We start from the raw sequence: 11301 nt of genomic DNA on the forward strand, positions 1-11301 counted from the left end.
ATCTGCAAATGTCAGGGATGGGGAGGTGAAGGGCATCTCCAGGATGAGACAGGGACCTGGGATAAAGGAGGCCCCAAGAATTAATGGAGATGACCATAGCTGAGACTCATAAAAGTGGGGATATGGAACCTAAAGAGGTCACCTCCTGTAGCTAGGCAAGAACTCCAGTGGAGCAATAGAGACACCAACCCACACACAAAACTTTCAACTCAAAATTTATCCTGTCTATAAGTAATGCAGGGATGGGAGAGGGGGGCAGAGACTGAGAGAATGGTCAAACAATAACAGGCCTAACTTGACACCCATGCCATGGGCAAGCACCAGTCCCCGACACTGTACTGATACTCTGTGATGCTTGCAGACAGGAGCATGCTGTCCTCTGAGAGGCTCTACCCAGCAGCTGACTCAGACAGATGCAGATGCCCACAGCCAAATAGTGGATGGGGCTTGGGGACTCTTATGGAAGAGTAGGGGGAAGGAATGTGGTCCCTAGGAGGCTGGGACCTCCACAGGAAGACCAACAGAGTCAATGAACCTGGATCCTTGGGGCTCTCAGAGACTGAACCACCAACCAAAGAGCACACAAGGGCTGGACCTAGGCCCTCCACACATATGTAGCAGCTGTGCAGCTTGGTCTTAATGTGAGTCCTGAACAAGTGGAATTGGGGCAGGGGCGGCAATTTTGGAGGCTCTCCTAAAAGCTGTTGCCTGTCTGTGGGATATATATGTTCTTCTTGCTGGCTGGCCTCAGTGGGAGAAGGTGTGCCTAGTCCCACATAGATTTGATGTAGCAGGATGGAGGGATACTGTGGGGGGTGGGGGTGCGGCTCCAATGTCTCAGAGGAGAAGAGGAGGGGGCTGGGGGAAGGATTGTGGGAGGGAGTGATGGGGGCAGCAATCAGGATGTAAAGTGAAAGAAAAGAAAAGAAAAGAAAAGAAAAGAAAAGAAAAGAGAAAAAGAAACCAAAACCAAACAAACCAAAAACTACCACTGAAAGAGGCCACATGAGTTTGATGTGAATTAAAACAGGGCTACTCATTTCTCATTACTCTGGTAGAAACTCTCACAATGAACATCTTTCAGCTCAAATGAACAAGAATAGAAGGTGATATTTCCAGTTTGCACTGATACTTGTCTTTTGAAATAATTGCTTTTAAAAAAATCTCTTTGGATGAGACTAATTTTCTCTTGTATTAATATCACCCTAAGTAATTTGTTTTACTTATTCATTTGTTCTTAGACTTCTTTTGTCATTGAATACAAATTAATGAAGGATGGATTTTTTTTACATGCTTTTTACTTATTACCATATTTTGAGCATTTAGACTTGTGTTTGACACATACTAAGCAATAAATAATTGTGAGCGAGTGAATATAAGGCACATGTAGCTACTGACATGTAAAGTAAGTATATAATAAATATCAATTTTCATTTATTCACAAATAAACTTATTTCCTTCCCCATGGTACTGAAGAATGAAACACTGGGCTATATCATCAGATCCAGACATAATTTGTAGAGTAAAATATATGAGTTTTAGTCTTGTTGTATACTAGATAAATCTTTTTTTAAAAAGACACATACTTGTGACTACTTACCACAACATTTGAATTTCCCAACTTCTGTGTCTTTGAATAATGAAATAAGAACTGTTAAAACAGGAAGAGTGAGTTATCAATAAAAGATCTATGGCTTTTTTATTCTGTTTGGTGTATATGTATTCAGGAAAATCACCTTACCCTCTTAGTATTATCTTTCTCATTTTGTTCCTAGTGAAGAGATATATATCGTTATACATTATAAGACTTCATGTTATGTACTTTGAAATTCGCAATACATTATGAAAAATTTTAAATTTATGTAAAAATTTAAAATGTGACATGTTATATTTCAAACATAGGACTAAAATTGCTTTTTAGCATCTTTTGTTCAAACATAAGTGGAAGATCGATTAAATGTTATTTATAAATAAGTTGACAGAGATCTTCTCTATAAAACTATTTATAAAAAAATAATGGGAAGCATCATCAATGTTTAATAGTGGTGTAATGGGAAATTTCAATATAGTCACACAATGGAGTATCCAGAGTAAAAAACTAAAGAGAACACAGCAAAATATTTTTAATTGTCATCACTAAATAAAGCCAGGAGTTTTTTGTTTTGTTTTATGTTTTGTTTTTTGTTTTTTTCTGCCATAAGTCTGTGGCTTTTAGGAGTCATATCTTTTTTTTTTTTTTTTTTTTTTTTTTTTTTTTTTTTTTTTTTTTGTTTCATTTGCTCTTAGCACCAAAGAAAGATGATGGATAGATTTTACTGTTATTTCTTTTATCTTAGTTAGGAAAAATTACATGGCCCGGGACATCATCATTAGAAAGAATAATTTGCCTTCAAACTTTCAAAGTGTCTTTCCTTGGGTTACTTTGTGGAAGGCTCAGAAGCTGGAGTGTACTAGCAATCGCAGGATACGTTTGAGATGCTGATGAAATACATCATTTGGAACTTAAGGCTTTCACCTTTAATAAAGGAATTTTAAAATTTGTTCAACCAAGACACAGGCTAGAACCTGAAGTCTCTCACACTCCTGCCAAGTCTTCACTTAGGACAAAACATTCTTCCAGAAGAATCCAATAATTTCAATCAGAAACCAGGACACAGATGCAAACAGAACTTTTAACGTGACCCTATATTCTCAACGTCCTACGCTACAACAAAATAGCATGTCCTAAGTACAGCCCGTAGAAATGTAGCATCTTAGTTTCATTCTTGCCCCCAAATCTACATGTGAGTGAGAAAAATAAAAACAATATAATCCTAAATTTCCTCTATCAGACCCACATGTTATGCTTGAAGGATACACGCGATTTCCCAACTAGTCGAGTATGAACTCTACCCATACTATCCTAACAGAGAAACTGAAGTTTCTGTCTCACATTCCCAGCCAGTGTGTCTTACACAGCTCCTGTTGTTAGGCTCCTAACTTGTGCACATCTCAAGCAGGAGGAGCTTCAGGTCATTTGGTTGGTGGATAGCCGACAGGACTTAGGCAGAGCCTTACCTGAGGCTTCTGGAGAATCTCCATCACTACGCGACAAAGCTCCCTCAATGCAACAGATGCCTAAGGCAGACAAGAAAACACATGAGCCGCGCTTCAGTTTGCACTCTATCTGCGCAGAGGGTGGAAACTTCAGATGGTGGAAGCACTGAGAAGTCTTGCTGTGGTCCACTGAAACTCTGCAGGAGTCTCTTGATTTCTCTCAGAACAGTCTAAAATCCTCAGGCCAGGGTGATAGCTGGGCTGGCTGAGATAGCAAGAGAACTTGAGTTCAAATCCCTAACACTTACATAAAAGTCACATAAGTGTGTATGTCACTCCAGCACTGGGCCTGGAGATCCTAGGTGTTGGCTGGCCAGTCAGTCTAGACATAATGGCAAACTTCGGGTTCTGTGAGATTCTCATCTCAAAAAACAAGGTGGAGAGTGATGGAAGATGCCTGATGCCTTCCTCTGGTGTCTGTTTGGGTGTACATGGGCACGCATTCCCATGTACACAGACCACACACACACACACACACACACACACACACACACACACAAGCATGCACGTGCACGCATACACAAACGAGCACACATAAACCAACCAAACAAATCTTTCTTTGCAGCAGCTTTTGCAGCAGTTGAGGTTTTCACTGTGGTCCACTTACACAGTTCTCAACACTCACTGAGACATCATGGAACTCTATGACTAAGATCACCTGGGCAGTGCCAGCTAGGGATTAGCCTCTCGGCTTGTAGAGAAATGCATGTGCATGCCAAAGCTGTGAGCTTCACTGAACATTACTCATTACTGGCTAATTTGGAAATCCTGCAGTTGCTTTCAAACAATGGGGACTGAGGGACAAGAAGCAGTGTGTGGGGCTGGTCTGAGTACCACCCTTCCCAGGCTGCTGACTGCACACTCCAAGATCAGGTTTGTCAGAGCATCAGAGGGCAGAATTGGGGCAGGAATCCTGCTGCTGGCAGGAAGCTAGGCGTGGTAGGGAGTGGTCCAAATGGACAAGCAAGGGCAAACCCTGCTTTGCACAGGACCTAGCACAGTTGGCCCGTGAGCCATGAGTTCCTTAAGAAGTCCATTTCTGAAGTAATAAAAAGCTGGGGCAGAGAGAGGCAAGGTAAAATTAAAGCATGGGCTGAGAAGGTGAACACCCCGAGATCAGCAGTGTGGATCACATTTACATTCCATTTCTACACTGGTTACTTAATCTCTTGAAACTTTACTTTCTTTAGCCAGGAATCAGGGGTGATGTCACTGCAGGAAGTTCCTGAAAGGATTAAGGGCAGGACAAGCCCTTTGGTTTAATTTACCACTGCAGGTACTCTCGAGTTAAAAGCTGTGAGGAAGGATCACTCCCCACTGTTGTTAATCTCTCCCAGTGCATCTAAGGCCGTGGGAGAAACACAGCGGGAGCTACTGTGCAGTGCCTCTCACATCCTTCCTCCACAGAGGTCTGGCTTTGTCTCCTCTCTCTCATCTGTTTGTCTTCCAGGCAACTTGTTCAAAATGGACCCGGTATACAGGGCGTTTCAACACATGACAAAATACTTTCCTGTACACAGTTTCCATTACATTCTTAAAACACAGGGGCAAGGCACATAGGACAGGGCTCGCTGCCCTTTTGTCTAGAGGAAATGAGGGCCTACAAGATGGTGACTTCTCCAGTATCTTAAGATGTTGTAGTGGATAGAGTGTGGCCCGGGAGCCAGGCCTTCTACCTATGAATATGCTTTGGAGAGCTCATCAATGTTCAGAGTTGACTATGTATTAGTTATTTTATGGTCCTGGGGTATCTCATATGTACCGGCTGGGTTAATGCTCTACCACCGAGGCCCAGCCTGCAACTATGAGGAGCTGAATAAAGTGTGGAGTCTGGTAAGTTCTTCCTTCCTTATTTCCTTCAGGTTAGATCTATGAAACTCTGGTAATAAGAACCCCTAAGGGTCTTTTTTTTTCAATTAGCCCATATAGAAATGCAATAAAATCCAAAGTAACAACAACAACAAAAAGATATTTGTCTATGTTCCATGTCAAAGATGTGTCTCAGTTGAAGAAGACTATATTTTTATATGTAAGTTGTTTCTCCTTAGGAAATCGTGTCTAGGCTGGATAAGGCTTGGCAATAACACTGACCTCTGACTGGGAACATTTTAAAATAAATGCATTTTCCTAACTGTTCCTTATAAGAAGCCATTGTTCTCAATAATTCTTTAAGACTTTCATATATGGGATAGGTAATAATTTATCCCATATTCATGGACCGTAAAGATTTTTATTTTTTATTTGACAAAAGTATCTTGAAGCACTATTTGATAATTGTGCAGCTAATAAAATAACAGTTCATAAACAGTTAGTGATATTTAAAGTCTCAAAATATATTGAAATTTCCATTTAAACGTGAAAGACAGATAAAGATACAGTACATATGCCAGGCTCTTTTTAAAAAGGTACACAGAATGAGGTCCAACAAAGAGTTAATTCGTGGAGCTAGGGAGCTGGCCCAGTGTTTAAAGGGCTTGCTGCTTAAATGTGGGGACTGAGTTTGGATCCTTGAACCCACATCAGTGCTGGGTCGGTGTGTCAGCCCTATTCCAATGTCATAAGGTGGAATAGGGGTTCCCTAGAGCAAGCTGGCTAGCAAGACTAGACATATAGGCAAGGTCTGTGTTCAACTGAGAGACCTGCCCCAGCAACTAAGGGAGGAAAGGGATGGAAGATGACTCCTGACATTAATGTTGAGTCTTCACGTGCATAAGCACACATGTTCAGTTTGTACCTTTCCTGTCCCAGACACATGTACACACATATATATGCAAGTACCACACATACACACACACACACACACACACCATCAGTAGGAACAATATTTTTAAAGTTCGTTTATGTTGATAGAGTTCAAATAAGTTTTTAAAAAAACATATCCAGTGGGTATTGTGGATATGAAAATTGTTCTGAAGCTGTTCCTGAATTTTAAGTGCAGCACAAAGGCTTCCGTGCTAATATCCCCATGTCATTCACCTGAAGAGGGTTCTTGTGGTTTGAGTGTGTCTCCCAGAGGCTCGTGTGTCTGAACACTTGGTTCTGAGCTTGTGGCACTTTTAAGGGAGTCTGTGGAGTCTCAGGCAGTGGAGGTTTTTTTTGTTTTGTTTTGTTTTGTTTTTTGGAGGAAGAAGGTTCCTCTGGGAGGGCCACGAAACTTTGTAGCCTGAACTCACTTCCTGTCATTATCTGCTTCTTGTGTACTGATGCAGTGTGACCCTGTATCACACATCCTCTGCCACGATGGACTGTAGTCCCCAGATGGTAAGCCAAAAGTAAACCTTTCCACACTCAAGTTGCTTTCCTTGGGATGTTTTTATCACAGCAGTGAGAAAGTAACTACAGCAAAAATTGGAGTTTAAAGAATGAATTTGAAATGGTATTCAAAAGATCTTGCTTCCCTCCCCTCTCCCTAAGCCGGAGCAAATGCCTCTAACTTCTGGCAGGGGAACCTCGACAGCTAGGAAAAGATATTATACAGGGCTGCTCCCCTGCTCTCCCCACCCTCGTCCCCTCAGGAGGACCATGTGAATAGTCGCTTGGCCTTGGCCAGAGGGTGTGTTTGAGGCACATTAGTTTCTCTCCATGTCCTTGGCAGAGCTGACTAAGAAAGTAAAGTCAGTAAGGTGAACTCTGGGTCCGTCCTTGCACTCAGAGCTGCAGGTGGAAGAAGCATCAGTGAATGATGTGAAGATGACAAGCTTATTTCCTGCTCCTCATTCCCTCCTGTGGAGGAGCAACACTAGCTCTCAGTCCAACCCCACTCACTCTCCTGGGAAGAGAAGTGAACTGCCTCCTGGTTATCCTGGAAGCAGGAAACTGGGAACACACAGCTCAGCCTTTTGTCTTATCTGCCAGCATGCTGATCAGCTATATATATTAGAGCTGTGTGCTTCAGCTCTGTCTTCACAGAGCCACTGCCTGAGCCCATCCAGAAAACTTGGTTCTGTTGCAAAAGCACACAGTTACCAGGCATTGTATTTTTAAAACAAAATTTGATCTTAAAAACTAGCATTTTAATAGCCCACTGTTTCCAAAAATAGATTTATTTTACTTAAAGATGAAAAGCTAGCCTTTTAAAACACAAGCCTATAGTCCCGACAGTACCTGGAGATAATGCAGCAGCATCTAATACGCGACAAGTCTTAGTGAGTTCAAGAAAAGTTCAAAGGGAGAAATGGAGATTTGTATGCACCAAGAAATGCCTACATTGTCATGAAACACCTCCAGATTAAATTACCTGAGGTTGGGAATCAGTCAACAGAAAGGACGCACAAGCTTCATGAATCTGTAGAAAACAAAGACATCAATTACACCCTAGAAATAGAAAAGATCCCAAGCTAGAAAAATAGACTTCCCAGAGGCATTCCCTACAGACAGCCATCAAAGAGTCAGGGCAGCCTTGAGCCCTAAGTTCAGAGGAGACTCTAGAACCTTATACGAAAGTTCTGGGTGCTGGGCATGGTAGTATATGCTCATTGCCCCATCTCTGAGGCAGGGAATTACTATAAGTTAGATGCCAGGTTGAACTACATAATAGATTCAAGGCTATGATGCATAGTGAAATCCTGTACAAAGAAAAGGGTGAAAGAGAAGAGGACAGGGGAGAAGGAAGGAGAGAGGGGTATGAACCACTAAAGGAAGAGAAGGAAGTCCTAGACCTGCTATGTGTCCAAGGCTTGCCCCCAGCCATTGGAATATGTGTCCCCATAGTAGCTAATAAAGACAATCAGAGTGTTTGAAGATTTCCTCAGACACTGGAGTAAAGGTAAGCGTTCTGAACTCATTCAGCATGAGAACAGACCCCTGACCCAAATGACCTTAAAATAAGGGAGTGCCATCGATTGCTGTACAGTTGCTCACCAGACACGACTCTAATGTCACCTCACTTAACCCAATAACTGAATGACACACAGCATGAAGGAAAAAAAAATCTTAGGACAGCATAAGCATAGATCTTCATCTCCTAATGAATGCTTACTCAATATGGTTGGCAGCTGGCTGTTCTCAGTCCTTATCCTAAAGAGAGAATGGTAGAGCTTTTACACTGTAGTACACAGCTGTATCAGCTTTTACACTGTAGTACATAGCTGTATCAGCTGGATGCAGTGGCACAGGTCTATCATCCCAGCACTTGAGAGGCTGAGGCAGGAGGATCACGAGTTCTAGACCAACCCAGACTACATAGTGAGACTGTCATAAACAAACAAATAAAATACGAGCAAAGATTTATAGTAATCATAAAAAGCTATGTTGGAAAGTTAAGCCCTAGGCTGTGTATCTGCAGTGTTGTGGCATACACTTCTTTGGCAGCCTTTCAAAATGGGACCAGAAGAAAAAAATATAGTGATGTTTGTGTGTCCAGAGTAGTTTTGGCCAAATCCTCTTTATTCCAGCGTCAGAATTCTTTATTGGTCTATTTAATTGAGGTTGGATTCTCACGTCGGACTGAGACGAGGATTTTATGTGAGTCAATTGCAACTTCTTAAGCTCCTTGTTGCTTCCAAGTTGAGAACATCCTGAAACATATGATTCTTTAGAGAACAGCAAGGACATGAGCTCCTGCAGAAACTCATGACCTCATGTCTGTCCCCTTCAGCTCATTGGACCCGCCATCTCTGCATACCATCAGTATGTGAAGAATGTTTAGAAATTCCACTCATCCTGTGTGCCGTGTACCTGTTCCCACTCACACTCACACACGCACACACGCACGCACGCACGCACGCACGCACGCACGCACTCACGCATGCGCATGGGAGTGCCCCCGCCAGAGGAGCGGGGATAAGAGAAAGGGAGATAAAGTTTTTGAGTCAAAAGTTACATTGTATTGTATTCAACTGGACCAGAACCAAAGTTAAGTAAAAGTTCTTGAATTGAACTGGATTTTTTGGCAAGTAAAACAATGTAACAAGAGAAGTTAACTGAGGGTAGGACAGCAAGGTGATGCTCTCTGAAGCCATCAACACTGACTGGTACAGAACACCATCACCTCTAAGTCTTTGCTCTGGTAGGCTGAGAGGAAATGCCTCTGCCATAGAACAGAGAGGCCTGGAGCCATTGCACACCCAAGGGCACTGTTGAGTAATACTGGTACTATAACTGCTTGCTACCACACTTGGTTAGCGATGTTCTTTAAACATCTTTTCCAATAAAAGGAGGTCAATGTTTTCACAGTAACTCTCCTTCCTACAAACTAAGCTGTCCATATATGTGAGAGGGCCTGTGTCCAAGAACAGGAGGCTCTGCTAACTGATCAATGCCTTAAGCCCCTTCAATAAAAAACATCAGAAATTTCACTAACCCAATTAGGAGACGGTTGGAAAGCTTTTGGTCTTTGTTCTCATTTCATTGGAAAGGGAAGAGCAGCCCCATTCACTCCCTCACCATTTCTGTAAACATTTGCCAGCTTTCCTCAGCTGAGGGATCCAATGATTTCTAGGGCCACACTAATGGCCTTTCAGACCTCTGCATGGTCCATTGGTGAATCTGTTTGAAATGAACAGGCTTCTGCGCATGGCTGGGAAATCACATGCTTCTAGTCTGGACCACTCTGTAAAGTAAAAACCTCCAGCAGGAAAAAAAAAGAAATGCTGTCTTTTGTGTTCTTAGCAGGTCACCTACTGTTCACTTGTTAGGGTTTTGTCTTGTTTGCAGGGAGCAATACAGGGCTGTACGACGTAGCCCAGGCTAGCTTTGAAATTGCCTCTTGAATACTGGCAGTATAATGTATGCTACCACACTTGGCCAGCAGGTTAATTGCTTTAAATATTGTTTCCTATAAAAGAAGGGCAATGTTTTCAAAACTTTTTCCTAGCATTATGATCTAAAATATTTCTCAAAGCTATTCACAGAAAGAGATCATTTCAAGCTAAAATATTTTCTATATTGTACATTAGTATGAGTTATTCCAATTATTCCCCTGGCCTTATGTTTTCCCCATGCTCTTTGGTGATCTACTGAAGCAGAAACCCTTCTAGTAGACTTCATGAATATCTATACTGTTAAAGGATGTTTGGTATCTGGTACTTACCATCTGTTCAGGTTTTTTCACCTTATGTACTTTGTTGGGGGGGGGTGGCCTAGACACAAAGAATATTCTCAGCTTGAAGCACACAATAACCTTTAGCCTTGTTTGTAATATTTACACTTATTATCCCCACATCATCCTCTCATACACAATTCTTCTAATGTATTTGATGCACACCTTTTATTTGTGTATGTTCTTGTAAGATTCCATCTTGTATGGGAATTCCTTAATATTTTTCCTTCATTTTTCACTTAATATGTTACTTAAAGATTTATTCATGCTGCTAAGTGTGCATCTAATATGTAGCTTCTACCCATCCTAGAAGCTGCACAGCCTTCTAGACTGTATATAGCAATGTATTGCCTATCTACTTCTCAGAGATGGACAGACAACTGAATCCTGTTTAATCCTTTCTACTACAAAGAGGGCCACAGCCAGTCTCCTCGCACAGTGTTCAGTCCTCTGCCTGTGAAAAACTCCCCGGGGTTCTCTTCCCAAAAGAGAGGGGGTATTGGAGCACTTGAAGTTCCGTTTGAGATGTTTTTCCCTGATCCTCACTCAGGAAGGTACATCCTTCCTAGTCCTCTATGATTTACCTTTTATATTTGGGCCTTTAATTCCCCTTATATTGCCTTTGTATACAGTGTGGGTTTCATGTCTCTTGATTCAGTGAGTCGGTTTCAGCCTGTTCTTTCCTTCTTTGCCTCACAGTGTTGTTTATGTGTATGTCCATTCTGCCTCTGGTCTGGGTTCCCCCCTCAACCCGCCAGAAACAGACTTTTAGAAAATGATGTGGCTGGGGCTCAAACTCAGGAGTAGAGCACATGTCTAGCATGCCTAATGCTCAGGGGGTTGACTCCCCAGTGCTGAAATAAATAATAAGCAAACAGAAAAGGAAGAGGGCAAATGTGAAGAGACTACAGGCCAAGGGTGTTTGTTTAAGGTGTGAGCCTCGAAGCATCAGCAAAGGGCTGGAGAAGGGAAAGCCAGATGAGAAGGAATCTGGTAAGGGAATGCCACCATGACTGGCTAGGGCATTCATCTGTCTGGGGATGCTGGTAGACAGCATAGAATAGGTTGCTGTCAGTCATACTGAGGGAGTAATTTCCTTCTCTTCCTCCAACATTTGAGTGTTGCTTTCTGGGGTGGTGGTGGTGATGGTGGTGGTGGTGGTGGTG

At 42.2% G+C, this 11301-nt stretch overlaps 1 protein-coding gene across 2 annotated transcripts in view; it reads right to left on the reverse strand.

The window, feature by feature from the left end:
• The window catches only part of Nmu (neuromedin U), a 29427-nt gene that overhangs the window by 8380 nt on the left and 9746 nt on the right, over window positions 1-11301 (reverse strand). For both annotated transcript variants that reach the window (XM_031341638.1, XM_031341639.1), the window contains exons 3-6: window positions 7334-7381; window positions 3058-3117; window positions 1742-1771; window positions 1601-1651 (exon numbers count right to left, since the gene is read on the reverse strand). In XM_031341638.1, the coding sequence (XP_031197498.1) occupies window positions 1601-1651; window positions 1742-1771; window positions 3058-3117; window positions 7334-7381 (189 nt within the window). The remainder of the gene's footprint in view (window positions 1-1600; window positions 1652-1741; window positions 1772-3057; window positions 3118-7333; window positions 7382-11301) is intronic.

This window comes from Mastomys coucha, unplaced genomic scaffold (genome assembly GCF_008632895.1).
Source record: "Mastomys coucha isolate ucsf_1 unplaced genomic scaffold, UCSF_Mcou_1 pScaffold22, whole genome shotgun sequence".
Taxonomy (NCBI): domain Eukaryota; kingdom Metazoa; phylum Chordata; class Mammalia; order Rodentia; family Muridae; genus Mastomys; species Mastomys coucha.